Source organism: Brassica rapa, chromosome A02, assembly GCF_000309985.2.
Source record: "Brassica rapa cultivar Chiifu-401-42 chromosome A02, CAAS_Brap_v3.01, whole genome shotgun sequence".
Taxonomy (NCBI): Eukaryota; Viridiplantae; Streptophyta; class Magnoliopsida; order Brassicales; family Brassicaceae; genus Brassica; species Brassica rapa.
The window spans coordinates 30,626,365-30,642,962 of record NC_024796.2 but is presented as its reverse complement, the minus strand read 5'-3'; the positions used below and the strand labels follow the sequence as shown (position 1 = coordinate 30,642,962).

Genomic DNA, 16,598 nt, shown 5'->3' with positions numbered 1-16,598 from the left:
TTAACCTAATGAGACATAAAATATATGAGATTAGTCTAAAGGGACATAGTTATCATTTTTTTGCTCTAAAAAAAAATTTCCCAACAAAATTTCAAACTAATTAAACTGAAAATTTCTGTTGGATCTCTTTTTGATTAATCTTGGGGTATAATATTCTGCCGTGCCCACTAAATTTGATTTGCCCACACTAGCTCACTCCTCTATATCTAGATCTCTAATCTTTCTCTTCCTCTTTTTTTCTTAAAGCAAGTAATTTCAGTTATTTTAATTTTTTTGTTATATTTTGCTTATATGCGAAACTTTTAACAAAAGAAGTGTATACAATACATCATTTACAATAGAACTAACATGCATGGAACATGACGCATATTGAACCAATATCTTCTTCTTTTCTCAAAAACGAAAGTCAGTTTTCTTGATAGATTGGCTGAATGAAAGCCTGCAACATTTACCCCGCGCACAAAATAAAGTCAAACTTCTCTTCGATCAAAATATGTTACTAACCAATGTAACCCACCTAGAAAAATATTACTAGTAATTTCAAAATATATTAATACACGATCGTCTGTGTTCATTGAAACTTCAAACGCATGAGATCAACGAAAGATATAGATTCCGGAAGATAAGGAAGATAATTTGTTGGATATGGAAGTCGGAGATAGTTTAACCGGAAGATACTTCCAAACCTGTCTCACTAATTGCCAGATTCTTCAGTCGGTTATCGACTTATCTTACTGATGATTTTGCTCAAAAGTCAGCTTCTCGAAACATTATCACATGTATTGGTAAAACTTTATGCCCACAGATTGCTCGGGAAAGATACACAAGTTGCATTTTGTATTTTACATATTGAAGTTTGCATGTTCAACATTTTAGATGATAATCGTAATGAGCTTAATTAGTATGTAAATACAAACGTAAAACAATAATAGTTTGAAACATCATGGTCATGATCCCGATCTTTGTTTCTTTATTTGGTTATATAAGGTCAGTATACTATACATAATCTAAAATTTTCATCTTCCTAAAACAATTCTTTCTTAATTTCAAAACTAATAAAATCAACGTGAAGAACAAATATTAATAACTAGCTAAAACATATAGTATAACCTAAATTGTGTATTTCCAAAACCTACAAGTTCTACAATACATAACCAATATGAAAGTCTTACGTTACACAAAGGTCTCACATAACTTAAGTTATTATGTCTTTTAACGAAAAGGTCTCACATAACTTAAGTTATTATGTCTTTTAACGAAAAGGTCTCACATTATTTATTGTTTCAATGAAAATGGAAACCCTTTGGATATTTTCGTATTGGACTCCACTTGGCAGACTGGTTCATTTTGCTAAGAAATATAGGGTTCCAATCCTCTAATTTAAATCTGCGTTCTAGAAATGGATGTATACTTATAATCCAAACAACTTGCTCTCATCTCTAATTACATATTTATTTTCTAAAAATAAGTAGACCTTAACAAAACAAAACTCCTACACGATGTTACAAAACAAAATACTCCTACGTAAACAGTATTCCTATCACTACATATTCAATCAATCAAGTTAACGATGATCAAAAGAACAAATCCATAACCGAATGCATTTAAAGTCAACGACCCGACCAGCTCACATTGCACTGACCAATACAACACGCGCTTTCGGAGACTGAATCTCTCAAAAACACGTCGTTTCATTTAATCCATACAAAGACTATAGCCGGCTTAGTTGACTCACACGCCATTCTCCCTCTATAAATAGTACTATATTCTAATACTAACTCAACTCACTACAACTAAAAAACACACTTAGATCTTCTAAAACCCTAAAAAAAATAAAATATTCAAGATGGGTTTGGTTAGATCAGTATGCTTATTGGTTACCTTCCTCAGCTATGTAGTCATCTCGGTCCATGGACAAGCCACGAGGGTTGGGTTTTACTCGACCACTTGTCCTACCGCCGAAACCATTGTCCGAAACGCCGTGACAGCTGGATTCAACTCTAACCCGAGAATCGCACCCGGGATACTAAGAATGCATTTCCACGACTGCTTCGTCCTAGGCTGTGATGGTTCGATCCTTATCTCGGGAGCTAACACCGAGCAAACAGCCCGTTCGAACGTCAACCTCCGTGGATTTGACGTCATTGAAAACGCCAAAACACAGCTCGAAGCTGCGTGCCCTGGAGTCGTCTCTTGTGCTGATATTTTAGCTTTAGCCGCTCGTGACTCTGTCGTCCTCGTAAGTTTTACTTAGTTTTAGTACCGTTGCATGCATTTTTTATTTATTTATTTGTAACGTGTAAGTAACGTTTTTACGTGCATGGGTGAATTTGCATGTAGACAAGAGGAATTAGTTGGCAAGTACCAACAGGACGTAGAGATGGTCGCGTTTCTTTGGCTTCGAACGCTAACAATCTCCCTGGGGCCGGTGACTCCGTTGCCGTTCAACAACAGAAGTTCTCCGCTGTGAGACTGAGTACACGCGAACTCGTCGTCCTCGTCGGTTAGTACTTTACATTTACGCAATACAAGACGTATAAATTACCATTAATTCGATAATTTGAGATGTAACTGGTTACCAATTTAAAGAATATCATGAATGAATGAAATTAAAAAAAAATGGAACGTAGATGAATGGAATAAAAGAAGTTATGGAATAAAAAAAATTGAATTACATTCCACTCATTCGACTTATTCATGAGCTTTTTTAATCATGAATGTTTTATAAGTACATTCTATTTTTTTCAGACATTCCAAAAGGGATCATTGGAATAAGATTTGTTTTTTGTTCCATTCAAATAGTAAAAAAAAATTGGAATCTGTAGGAATAAATTATTCCAAACAATTTCATTTCAAAATCTTGTAATCCAATTGCATCCTTAATGTTAAAAAACTCTTTCATGTGTTCAACAGTGTTCGTTGAATACTTCAAACTACTTTTTAACCGACTCCTTTTAAACCAATTTTCTCTGAAAATATAAATAATGAAACCTTAATCGGAAAATATAGGAAAAAATAAATTCGCAAACCTTTTTTTTTAATTCGCAGCTTTTATTAACAAAATATACTAAATAAGTTACATCATGTTATTAACAGGAGGACACACGATAGGACAAGCAGGTTGCGGTGCATTCAGGAACAGGCTATACAACAGTACTACAGGCCCAGCGGATACAACCATTGACCCGACATTGTTGGCGCAGCTTCAGACACAATGTCCCCAAAACGGCGATGCATCGGTACGTGTTGATCTCGACACTGGAAGTGGTACCACTTTCGACACCTCATACTACAACAACCTAAGCCGTGGCCGTGGAGTCCTCCAATCCGATCAAGTCCTCTGGTCCGATCCAGCAACTAGACCCATTGTGCAACAGTTGATGAGTCCAAGAAGCACATTCAACGCTGAGTTTGCTAGGGCTATGGTCAGGATGAGTAATATTGGTGTGCTTACCGGGGCTAACGGTGAAATTCGTAGGGTTTGCTCCGCAATTAATTAATTAAACGATTAAACTCAGTGGTATGAATCTTATGATAAAAGTTCATAGCTGGATAAGTACTTGTTTCGAGTGTGGCTGGTTTCATAATAAATAAATTAATAGAAAACGACATAATTAAACCTAAAGTGGATTGATGAAAAAGTGGGCACTATAAGATGTCCGCATTCGATTTCTTTTGTTTTTACTTGGTAATATTATTAAAATGTCTTTTAGAGAAAAGAATAATAGAATGAGTTTGAATCTATTTTATCTTCTTATATTTTATAATTTATGTTAACAACGAGTAGACTTCCGATGGTAATGTTCATGGACCTCTTTTTCAAACTTCGCTAAGCTTATGAAACTTACTTCAATAGATTGCGTCTCTTTTGATTACATCTTATATATTAAAACAGAAGTCATGATTTCTTTTCATGTGTGATTTTATTTAGTTTGGACCATTCCTAGAAAATATCACATTTAACATAAGTTCATTATTATATCTTTTATTATATTTATCTTTTTATTTGAAATACAAATGAATATATTTAAAATATTCTAACAAAATCTTTTTAAAATCTTCTTAGAATATTTTTAAATTTACTTTCAAAAATAAGTTAGTTTTAATTTAATTTATCATAAAATATAATTAGAAATTAAAATTAAATATAGTTTTTGTTTATAAACGAAAATTTAAATAAAATGAAATTAATTAATTTCACAAATAAATTTACTAATAATTTTTAAAGATTTTGTTAGAAATAAATATTTATTTTAATTTTACTTTTTTTAAATTTGTTTTCTAATAAAATAAAAATCATGATTTTTTGATGAATGATATTTTTATTTGGACCATCATTTAAATTTTATATTAAATGTATATCACTAATGCTAATATACATAATATTTTTAACTACTTTAATCAGAATATCTTTTATATCTTTTAATTTAAAAAAAAAATTTTTTTAACAAATTTCTTGAAAAAGATTATAATAAGATCTTAATTGTCATAAATTGAATATAAATATTTTCAACTAATTTTGCAATTAGTAATGAAATGTTACTAAAAGAATAAGATTATATCCTATTTTATCAATTTTATAATAATATCTATCATTTTAAAATAAAAATGTTATATTAAACAAAATATGATAAAATTATTTTAAATTGATAAGTTAACATATTTTATTTTCATTAATATAAAATATTTATGATAAAAATATAATATGTTGGTAGAACGGGTTAATATTAGTAAACAATATAATACATGTATAAAAATTTAACTTATCTTAAACTTTTTAATATACAGTAATTTATTATATAAAATTAATAAACATTACTTAAAAATATTGCGATTTGAATTACGGATCATGATTATAATAAATTAAATACAAAATTGTGTTTCATATATGTTGTTTCATGCATTAAAAAATTTAGTTTAGTAATCAAACACAAATTCAATAAGACAAATATATAATAAGCAACATATATATGTGATGATTTTAATTTACAGCATGAAAACTATAAAATTATTATATTTGGCATAATTATACAAACATTTAAATATGTCAGTAACATTAAAAATATATAATAATTATGTAAAACAAATATCTATATATATAAATGTGAAAATATATACCTGCACGGTTGTGCGGGTGGAAATCTAGTGTCCTCTTATATTTGGAGAAGTAAAAGGCTAACGGTAAAGAAAAAATGAGCTGAATTAAACAGAATTTTGGACTACTACGAAATGGCATTTGTATTGAATGTATAGTCACATTCGATGTATATATATATTTCAGAATGATGCGTTCTTAACTATGTATTCTCATAAATATTATAAGAAAATTTTGAATGTCCCTTTTGTGTTACTATCCAAACTTAATTATGTATAAAAATGTTGTTGGGAGAAAAAGAAATAATCAACTATCATTAATTTTTTTTTAAAAAAAAACTATCATTAAATCTGGTCAAATATTCTAGTCTCTTATAAATTTACAAAACATATTTGTTGGTCAAATTTCCACGATCTCTATAATTTTAAACCCCAATTATTTGTTGCATTCAAAATTTATGCGGTCTTGGTACTCCACATCGATGCATACGCATAACTTCTGCCGTGGTTGCTTTGATGCAATTTTGTGCACGGCTGTTAGAAATTTGTATAAAATATCATTACATTTACGGTGGTACTGGTGCACATACATATACAATAGTCAGAAATAAAACCCGTGCATAATATCAAATGATTCGTTAAAGTCTCGTGTTAACCAGTCAAGGATTTCTGATTTAGGTTATATATATGTATGGTTGAAAATAAAATAAATAGAGAATACTGTTTTTGCTAACAAAAGACGTTTAACTTTATGAATTCATTCACTAAGGTAAATACTAAAGCATAATAAGTCAATGCAATAACAACAACAAAAAGAGCCAAAGAAGAGAGGTTAAATTTAAATCATGTATATGATCGGGCAGTTTTGGCTTATCTTCATCTTTGTCACTGACATTTTTCCCATGCAGATGTTTTGATAAACTTTGTCAATCCTATATAGGTTATTATAATTAATAACTTAGTATGGTATATGTACGCGTATTAAGTTTGACATATATTAAGTGAATGTATTAGCTGTATTGAGATAAGACCGAGCAAGCAATTCTTTTCACACTTCTAATCATTTATTACATTTTTGAACTGATGCTTATCACCATGTTCAATAAAAGTGACTTGGAGAAGAACGGGATTATTTTAGATAATTGGATTTTCAAAACTCGTATGTGTGTGTTAACTTTTTCTATATGTAACAGTGATTTTGCATATGACTGTAATTCTATTTTAGTCCTAGCAATTTATTTTAAAAATAAACGGTAAGATGGCTTGGTTGGCTGCTTCACGCGTCTTGTGTCGTCAACTCAATATTTTGATTTGAAACTAAAAACTCCAAAACATTTTTCCGTGTAAAAGGTCAATTATTTCAACGATTCCATTTATATTCTACAGTTTCCTGTCCAATTATTTTTGATAATAATTTAAAGAACGCCACAATCCAATCGAGTCACAGAGTCTATCGAAATTGCATATCTCCACCACCACCCCTAAAATATATATATATATATAATCACTAGTATTTTTATCATCTAAAATATAGAAGTCGCTAGAAATTATGAAATTCTTGAAAAACAGAATTCCAAAATATCCAAAAAACCATGCGTTCATGTGTTTCAATCAAATTGCTATGAGCTACTCCGTGAATTTATTTCCTATTATTTTGTGGCAACAGTTTATTATGAATAGGAGTACTTATTATCTTTAACCTAATATTTTATCATAAATATCTTGGTAAATATTTTCTAATTTTGATTAGTACTTCTCTTGATTTGTACCAACATTAGTAAACTGGCAATTGATACAATAAAACATAATTAATCGACAGAGCCATATAGTATTAGCTTTACCGATTAAATAGTAATATACCAGAGCAGTTCTAAAGTCATGCTCATGAAGTATAGTATACGGCTTTAAACATTATAATTTGATTTCGACCATTTTTTGATAAAAGTTCATTTAATCTATAATACATTTTACTTAGGAAGCAAAACAAATCAGTTAACTTATTTTCAAAGATAACTATGTTAGTAATATGTTTTAAATTAAAAAGCCCTTTTTTCAAAAAAAAAAAAATCTCTATCGACTAACCAAACAAGAAATTCCTTTTACTCCTATGTTTTTAGTAAGATTTCAAGACTAGAAAGGACAATGGTAATTGAGAAGATTATCCAGAAAGAATACTTTTTTGGGTAACTTCTTTTAAACAATAATTGTGTCATCAATAATTATGCAAGTGATTGAATAATTGATGTTGACCAGTGACGACTGTCGTGGAAGATGTAGTTTTTTCTGGGGTAAAATTGGAAGCTGTAGTTTTGAAGTAATTACCAGAGAAAATGGCAAAAAAAATCGTCTTATCTATATGCTCCTGTTTTTTTTTTTTTAATTTATACATCTTCAAATGCAATTGATTGTTTTTATTACGGTATTGTAAGAGTTTATGAACAAATATTTTACTGACAGAACGTAAAAATACGTAGTATTATTCCGTAAACAAACATTAGCTAACAAGACAGATAGAGCTGTACCACTCTCGTAGCCAAATATTCATAATATTTAATTTTAGTGATTCATTCTCTTGCGTTGCGTTTAAATTAACGCATAGTGACTGTTAATTAAGCAATGTAACCATAGATCCATAAATCTTCGGTGGACGATTATGATGTTCTTAATGTATTAGTATAATCATATCAAGACAATTATACAAAAATGCGTATTATTTACACTAGTTTAGTTTTGATATAATATCTTAAAAGTTCTTTTAGGAGTCAGAATCAATGCGGCCTAAAAAGGTCGATAATATATAGTATGCTGTGGAAATATGGAATGATCCCGAGAGTCCGCACATCTTCTATGATCATTCGATTTTATGCTTGATTATATAAGTGTCGAATGTAACAAGTGTTTAAAATAAAACTAAGCTATGTATAATTATCTTTGCTTATTTATGTTTTATCGTCTTCTATATAAAAAGTATATAGTACAATTCGTATGCAAAAATTATTTTGAAATAACGGAGCATACTTGCCGTTAACAAAAAAATAAAACGAAGCTTAATTTATAACATTTGAGTAATAAAATTGTAAAGGGAGTTGAATATGACTTCCACAAACGAAATAAAAAAATTGTGAAAGTCAATAAAGGCTCAAAGAATCAGTTTGAATACACTGTTCAAAAATGAATCTAATCATTGGTGGAAATGATTAGTGAAATAATAATAACATTGCTGTGGACTTTGACAATAAATAAAATAAAAAGCGAGTCAATGATCTTACAAATAATAATTTAGCTATCTGTTTTCAGTATAATTTTTCATTCTTTTTATTTCACAACTAAATATTATAAACGTTGTTAAGATTTTCATACTTTTGTCGAATTTTTTTTTCTCATTAATAAATTCTTAAATAACTGTAATTTCTTATCAAGTTGAAATTATTATAACAGAATTATCTATTTGGTAAGAATTTTTTATATTGTATTTCAGATTCATAAAAGAACCCAAACTAATTCATAAAAAGAGATGCAATCTAACTCTTTCTCTAAATATTCAAATGAAACCTAAAACATTGTTTCATATATCCATGTAGCATGAATTGTGTTGATGTGAATTCAAACTCAGTTTATTTAAAATTTTGTTATCTTTCTGTCTGAATTTGGGTGATTTGTTTGAAATTTACTATCGGGAACGCCTAAATCGTTCAGTGGAGTTATTTTCAGCATGTTAAAATATGACATCATATTTTTTCAAATCATCAAACAAAATATTTCTAATTGTATACATTTTTGGGTGAAAATACTCATTTGTATACATTTTGTAAATGTTATGAGTCTGTGACTAACACTATTGTGTGGTCAGTAAATTCTTTTGTTGAAAGGGACCAAGTCTAAGCATCGTTATCTTGCTCTCCCATTTGATTATCCTTTGAAAAAGTATGCACAACAGTATAGTCGGTTTTTTATTCCATTCATAAATTCAACACTTATATTTTCTCAAGAAAAAAAAAAAATCAACACTTATTCATCCTCAACGTATTACATTTAACATAGTCCATAACTTCTTTCCTTACCTGTTAATTACAGGGAGTTTGGACCTTAGATCATAATCGCTTCCACAACCCGAAACCAGTCTTTACTGATACCATTTATAGCATAAAGTATTTTTTACCGGATTTTGAATCAAAAACCCAACGTCACCAATACATGCGCTTAAACCAACTGACTTACCATAACTAGTGGTCTTTTAGTTCATAACTTACAAATATCTTCTTTTTACATACAGATATTATCTTTAATTACATCAACGATCATTATTAAATATATAAAGTTGTATTATTTTATTTTATTATCCTGAATACTTAATTTATTATAAAGATTTATTAATGATTAGAAAATAATACAAACAATTGGTGAATTTGAATGATAGGTTAAACTATATTTTAAAAATGATATATAATGTTCCAAACTATTTAAAATAATATGTGTAAAATTTTTCTAATCTAACTATATATACCATTGTGAGAAATTTTAAAGTTCAAATCTTAAAATAACAAGAGAAATTAAAAAAAAATTGGAATCGGAAGTTTTGTAAATAAGCCCAGTTAAAAAAAAAGGTTTGTAAATATGAATAGTGTATGCTAATATATAGAGTACAGTTCCGAAGATAGTCCAAATTAACGATTAGTAAATAATACAAACAATTGGTGAATTTGAATGATAGGTTAAACTATATTTTGAAAATGATATATAATGTTTTTTTTTCTGAAAAAAAGGCTTTTCAAAAATGATATTTAGTGTTTCAAACTATTTAAAATAATATGTGTAAAACTTTTCTAATCTAATTATATATACCATTGTGAGAAATTGTAAAGTTCAAATCTTAAAATAACAAGAAAAATAAAAAAAATTGGAATCGGAAGTTTTGTAAATAAGCCCAGTTAAAAAAAGGTTTGTAAATATGAATAGTGTATGCTCTAATATATAGAGTACAGTTCCGAAGATAGTCCAAATGCGGTTTGCTTGAATGATTTAAATAAAAAAGTCTGATATTGCGACCGACATTAACATATTCAAATTCAAGTTAATTTCTTACGTTTTTCAATTAAATAAAATATATATTTTAGAAAAATACTCTGTTGATATAAAAGCAAATCAAAGACCACAACTTCATTAAAAATACAAATTAAATATCTATACAACTTGTAATATAACGGCCAAACACGTTTTTTCATCAGCAACAAAAAAGGAATTTCGTCAGCAGAAAATCTACCTATATAAATGCAGCCGGCTGTCAGTTTAATATAATGACTAGAGCTTGATCTGCGCATCCGCGCGGATATTCATTTTTGGTTTGCAAAAAATAATATTTATCTTATATAAATGGTAATATATGTTTTTAAAATTTATATATATATATATATATATATATATATATATTAAATAATTATTTAATATATTTCTAAACACAATCATTTTAGAATTTATAATGAATAATTTTATTTTATTTTTTGATCCGTCAACTGTTACAACCCTATTTTTAAAATATAACTCTTGTGTTCGTGCAAATGTATTTTTTATGGATCAAAATTTTAGTGTAAAATAAAATGGTTATCTATTTTTATATTTAATTTATACGATTAAATAATTCAATATATTATTTAAAATTTTGTGGTTTATATTATGTATTTTTATAACACTTTTATGTTTTTTGGACATAGTTAATATACCAAAATAAAAAATAACCACCCCGTAATAATAAAATCTTGTTACATTTTTGATATTGATTAAGTATAATTTATTGTTTATCCAGATTATAGAAAATATTTTTTAAATAAATAAACATAATTTGTTATATTTTATTTTAGGAAAATACATTAATTAAACTATAAAAGACAAAAATACTAAAAGGTAGGTAAATTTATTATTTCAGTGGCATTCAAATGTAAATAACTTTGAAAACTAAGGGGCAATTTATATTGGTATTTATCTTTTAATAATAGAGATATAATGTAATGGTATTACTCGTAATTACTTTATTTAAATGGAAGTGATTAACTAACTAAAGCCAACGTTAACCCTATCCTCGTAATGACTTTATTTAAATGGAAGTGGTTAACTAACTAAAGCCAACGTTAACCCTATCCTCTTTGTTTTGCACCTTCCTCATGCACAAGCCTCTTGTCCGATAGTTCAAAGATTCCATGGCGGTGAATACTTTTAAATTTTTAATTCTTCATCACACTCTTAATAGTATACGTGCTAATCCAAAATTACGCGAATATTATTTTAAAACTAACATACCAGACAAAATTAATCATTTTAAAAGGTCAACTATGCCTAGTATATGATTTCATTATCCTTTTAACTACAGAAATGTTTTGAACTTCTGACCCAAAAAAGATTTAAATCCAATATTATCCTCACACAATTGATCGAGCTAATCTATATATTATTTGCACTGACCCAAATAAAACATCTCACTGTAGTACCAACGGGTCTAGGAGATTTGCATTTTAAGCCAATTCGTTTATATTTTTCAATAAATTAGTTGTTCTTTAATAACAAAAGTCACATTTTAGGTTAATTGTAAATCCATTAATCAGCTACAAAATTTGCAAATCTCACTAAATGAATCAGAAAAAACACTAACCGAGTTCTTTACTTAGCTACATATCATCTGATTATAACGAAGATAGCTTCGCTCACAAGGATACAAGAGAACAATGAAAATATGTATTGTTCAATGGACCGACTCGTCTACATCATAATGCAACTAACTGTTATTTAATGATTAACTATATCAACTTATAATACTAATATAATTCCCATAAATTCCGGCGTCGTGTGCCGAACTTGCTCGTCAGAATTCTTATTCCCAAGACTTTCTGGCCTATATATACAACCCTTTAATCCGAAACTCAAAACACAGCACACACAGCAAACAATAACAACTCTAACAAAACTCAAACACTTTCTTGATTAGTATTATCAGAAACACAAAATGGGTCGTGGTTATAATCTACTATTCATTCTAGTAACGTTTTTAGTATTGATTGCAGCAGTAGCTGCACAAGGAAACAGTGGCTCGAGCCGTCGTGTTGGTCAGAGACCGCGTGTCGGGTTCTATGGAAATGGATGCCGAAACGTTGAGTCCATTGTGGCATCGGTGGTTCGCAAACATGTCCAGTCTAACCCGGCTAATGCACCCGGGATTTTGCGTATGCATTTTCACGATTGCTTTGTCCGTGGCTGCGATGGTTCGGTTCTTCTCGCTGGTAACAACACGGAGAGAACCGCTGGTCCAAACCGTTCATTGAGAGGGTTTGAAGCTATTGAAGAGGCTAAGACTAGGCTTGAGGCTGAGTGTCCTGGAATGGTTTCTTGTGCTGATATCCTTACCCTTGCTGCTCGTGAGGCCGTTGTTTTGGTAACACATTTTTAAATTAGTTATTTTGGTTTAAATAGTTACACGCACGTATAAATATATAAATATCTAACGTATTGAAACTTGGGTGATGCAGACTGGTGGACAAGGCTGGCGAGTGCCATTGGGACGTCTAGACGGCCGAATTTCGCAAGCCTCGGACGTGATCTTACCCGGACCAAACGATGCCGTGGACAAGCAGAAGCGAGACTTTGCTGCTAAAACTCTCAACACGCTAGATCTCGTAACCCTTGTTGGTATGTTGTCATTACATTCAATTTTTAATGCAGTTCTGTTGCCAACAAACATGAATTGACACTGACAAAGCAAAAATACTTAGAGAAAAAACATGATTGAGACAAATGCATATATTTAAATTATGTGAATAAATAATTTTAAATCTCTTAGATCCATATTTATATAGTTTCAAAATTCATTAGTTTACGAATTTTTTTTTGATCTTATATAAAAGGTTTTCCTTATCGTAAAAGATATATTATACCGTGTAAGCTTTTAGAAAAATCTATACTCGTTCGATCGAACGAATGTACCAAGATATAAGTCACTTCATAATTAACAAGTTGATCTGAATCGTTATAAAACATTTGGTACGTATCAAATCGTAAATAAATTTCATGTTGATTTGGACGCATTCAAATTCCAACTAGCTCATGCTAATTTAACGAGTTTTGGTTTCACTAGGCGGGCACACAATAGGAACAGCTGGTTGCGGTTTGGTAAGAGGCAGATTCTTCAACTTCAACGGCACAGGACAACCCGACCCATCAATCGATCCAAGTTTTGTACCATTGGTTCAGGCTAGTTGCCCTCAAACCGGAGACGCATCAGCCCGAGTCGACTTAGACGAAGGTAGCGCTGGCAGCTTTGACACATCGTTCCTAAGTAAAGTGAGGTCAAGCCGCGTGGTTCTCCAATCCGATCTCGTCTTGTGGAATGACACCGAGACTCGAGCCATCATAGAACGCTTCTTAGGCTTACGCCGACCACCCTTGAGGTTCGGAACAGAGTTCGGGAACTCGATGGTCAAGATGAGTCTTATAGAAGTTAAGACAGGATCAGATGGGGAGATTCGTAGGGTTTGCTCTGCGATCAACTAAGAAAGTGAATTAAAGCACAACATGCACGTGTGGTTTGGTTTAATTTAATGATTTGGTTGCTTAATAATAATTAGTTTGATACAATAAGCTTGTGATTGGCATTTTGTGGTTGATGGTTACGTTATAATTATTCAAGTGTAAGATTTATATTATGTAACATGAATGAAATAAATAAAATTGTCATTTGTTTTTTTTTTTCACTCTATAACGTAAGGTGGTTTGCATGAACGAATTATCAAAGGAATGAACATTTTGATTACGTTAGATTAATGGAAACTAAGCTTAGCAATGATTATCAATTCATAATTAACTTTCAAAGTTAACAGCTTCCTTATATTGTAGTCTCTTTTAGACTTTTGGAACCCGAAAGTCCTAACTCCAAACAATCAAGCCTGTGATCGGTCATTATATATGATCAACGTACTAAACCATCATACAACAGTGTAAAACCACAACGATTCTACATTGCTTGTCTCTAATTCAACTACACATAAACCTACGTAAACCAAAAGAATCTCAGAACTAACAATTTGTTTATTATGGGGCAGTTTGGAAAGATGATGGAAGTTATGGGGTGGATTTGTTTTCTGTATTCTTTTCAACGGGCCACGAAGGGAGTTACAATTTAAGTGATCTTCGGACATACGGCCCAATCAAAATAATAATCATTATTTTCACATAATAACTTCATTGCACTTTAAATTTGATAGATACAAACAAAACATTCTTTAAAAAAATGAATCCATCCAAACATGGAAAAAGGTTCCGCCAAGACGTTATTAATTATACTATTGATAATGCTATAAACCTTTTATAACCAGAAAATCCCATAGCAAAACTTATATGAAGACTTTTTTACAAAATTGTTTAGTTTATATGTAGATTTTAAAAAGAGAGTGATCATGTTCGCACACGAAATCTGGAAAACATATGGATAAAAAATTTCAGCGATTTACTAATCTAAACATAACAACTGAAGGTAAAATTCGGTTAGTACTAAGTGATATAAATGTACCTATTAATCAATGTCTACTATCTTTTTGATATTATGTAGGTTGTGAAAGACTGAAAGAGCTGTAATGAACTTATATTAGCTCAAAACATAATCACATAGGAAGAAACTTCAAAGAGACTCACTGAAGATGTAACTAATGTGTACCAAGTTTAGATACTAGTACTCAAAGGTTAACACAACTATATTTAAGAATAGCTTGACTTCATAGAAAAAAAATGAAGGAACATTTGTTTTTCATTTCAACCGTTGATATTCTTCTTACAGATCCGCATAGTTTCGATACTGTAATCTTTACACGTCGACCAGATCACCAACAAGAATCTCTTACTTTGGGAAATAAGATCTGATGCTTTTAACATACAATGGAAAATCATCCTATACAAGTATGTGTACAGATGCATGTGTTGAGGTAAAGAGTAAAGAGTAACGCAATACATATGTCACATTTATTATCCTCCACCTTCCAAATTAAATTGCTTTTCTATTTAGGTGAATCGTGCAAATTAAGTAACGTATACCTCTATTTGTTATTTTTGGAGTGTAGTGATGGCCGGTTCTAAAATTTTAGGGATTGTAAACAATTTAGTGAAAAATTATATACATTTTTTTTATAAATTTGGATATTTACATATATATATATATTTATATAACTTTTCTTAAATTTTGAGGATCATAAACCAGTGTTTGCAATAGCCTATCCATTAAGACCGCCCATGGGTTTAATTTGTCTTTAGAAGCTGGTTTGTGATTATCTCGATGAGTAAATCAACCTATTTTCCGGCCCTGAATTGAACTATCGGGGTTAAGGGAGGTGGAAAGTCATGAAAATCTCCACTAGTCCAGTGTCCAATACCCATTTGAGAACTTAGTAAGTGCATTTGTTTCAGCCACTAAAGTAACAGTAAATTGTCTATAATAAATGATTAAGGGCCTGACTGGTTTAACCGCAGCGGTTGCGGTTGCGGGAGTTTGCGGATGCGGGTGGTTGCGGTTTCTAGCGGTTTTAAGAGATTTGTACGACTGGTTCTGCGGTTAAAAATTGGTGCGTTTGCGGGATACTTATGACTGGTTAACTACCAAGTGCAACAGCGATTAAATAATAAATTAACAATATTTACATTTTATACAATTATAAAAATATCAAAAATAATAATATTATAATAAATATAAAAGTTATATTTAGAAAGTTATAGTTTATTTTTTTTAAATATAGAAAATATTTTTATTTTAAAGTTTTATAATATTAATTAAAATTTAATAGATATATTTTAGCATTTTTATAATTCTAATTTAATTTTTTTATTGAATATTTTTATTTTTGTATTTATATTGTTTTGGAAAAAAAGAAATTTTTTTTATCCTCCCGCAACCGCCCGCAACCGCAAACGCTAGCTGGAACCAGCTTTTGAATTTATGAGGTTCGGAGCGATTTGGAGCGGTTTGGAACGGTTTGGAACAGTTTGAGCGATTGTTGCAAAACGCCAACAACCGCTACCAACCGCAAAAGCTGCGTTTGCGGGTGGTAGCGGGAAAATCAGTCATGCCCTAAGTATAAATGACACAATAATTCACCATTACATGGAATCACGTAATATCCACCCGCAACCACATAAAAATTGAAAGTATCTAATCTCAACTGAATTCAGAGTTTTGAAAATAAAACCTTTCCTTTAATGAAGTTTGACATTTTCAAGAAAGTAGGAAGAAACACAAACTAATCAAAATTTTCTTCATAATGGTTAATTATTATTTTGCACTTTAACTTCAATTATAAAATAGTGTACACACAGATGGAAATTTTGGCAAAAAGTATACTGGATTTGGGTTTGAAATCTTTAATTAATCCATTTATATTTTTGTAGTAAGAAAAAAAGCTAATCAAGTTTCTTGAAATATACCAAAAAATAAAGTGACATACAGTAGTAAGAAAACAAGAAAGGAAAGATGAAAGGCCAGA

At 30.1% G+C, this 16,598-nt stretch overlaps 2 protein-coding genes across 2 annotated transcripts; both read left to right on the top strand.

Annotated features, from left to right (window-relative positions):
• Positions 1-1,491: 1,491 nt before the first annotated feature.
• LOC103855228 (peroxidase 71) lies at positions 1,492-3,619 on the top strand. The gene is made up of 3 exons (XM_009132192.3): positions 1,492-2,239; positions 2,341-2,503; positions 3,097-3,619. Exons 1-3 carry the CDS (start codon positions 1,847-1,849, stop codon positions 3,498-3,500), a joined length of 960 nt encoding a protein of 319 aa, XP_009130440.1. The 5' UTR covers positions 1,492-1,846; the 3' UTR covers positions 3,501-3,619.
• Positions 3,620-10,817: 7,198 nt separating this feature from the next.
• On the top strand, positions 10,818-13,820 carry LOC103855227 (peroxidase 69-like). The gene is made up of 3 exons (XM_009132191.3): positions 10,818-12,511; positions 12,606-12,765; positions 13,211-13,820. Exons 1-3 carry the CDS (start codon positions 12,086-12,088, stop codon positions 13,624-13,626), a joined length of 1,002 nt encoding a protein of 333 aa, XP_009130439.2. The 5' UTR covers positions 10,818-12,085; the 3' UTR covers positions 13,627-13,820.
• The last annotated feature ends 2,778 nt before the right edge of the window (positions 13,821-16,598 follow it).

Coding starts and splice junctions, on each gene's coding strand:
- LOC103855228 (XM_009132192.3), top strand. CDS start 1,847: ATGGGTTTGGTTAGATCAGTATGCTTATTGGTTACCTTCCTCAGCTAT. Junction 2,240..2,340: donor CTCGTGACTCTGTCGTCCTC/GTAAGTTTTACT, acceptor ATTTGCATGTAG/ACAAGAGGAATTAGTTGGCA. Junction 2,504..3,096: donor CGAACTCGTCGTCCTCGTCG/GTTAGTACTTTA, acceptor TGTTATTAACAG/GAGGACACACGATAGGACAA.
- LOC103855227 (XM_009132191.3), top strand. CDS start 12,086: ATGGGTCGTGGTTATAATCTACTATTCATTCTAGTAACGTTTTTAGTA. Junction 12,512..12,605: donor CTCGTGAGGCCGTTGTTTTG/GTAACACATTTT, acceptor TGGGTGATGCAG/ACTGGTGGACAAGGCTGGCG. Junction 12,766..13,210: donor AGATCTCGTAACCCTTGTTG/GTATGTTGTCAT, acceptor TGGTTTCACTAG/GCGGGCACACAATAGGAACA.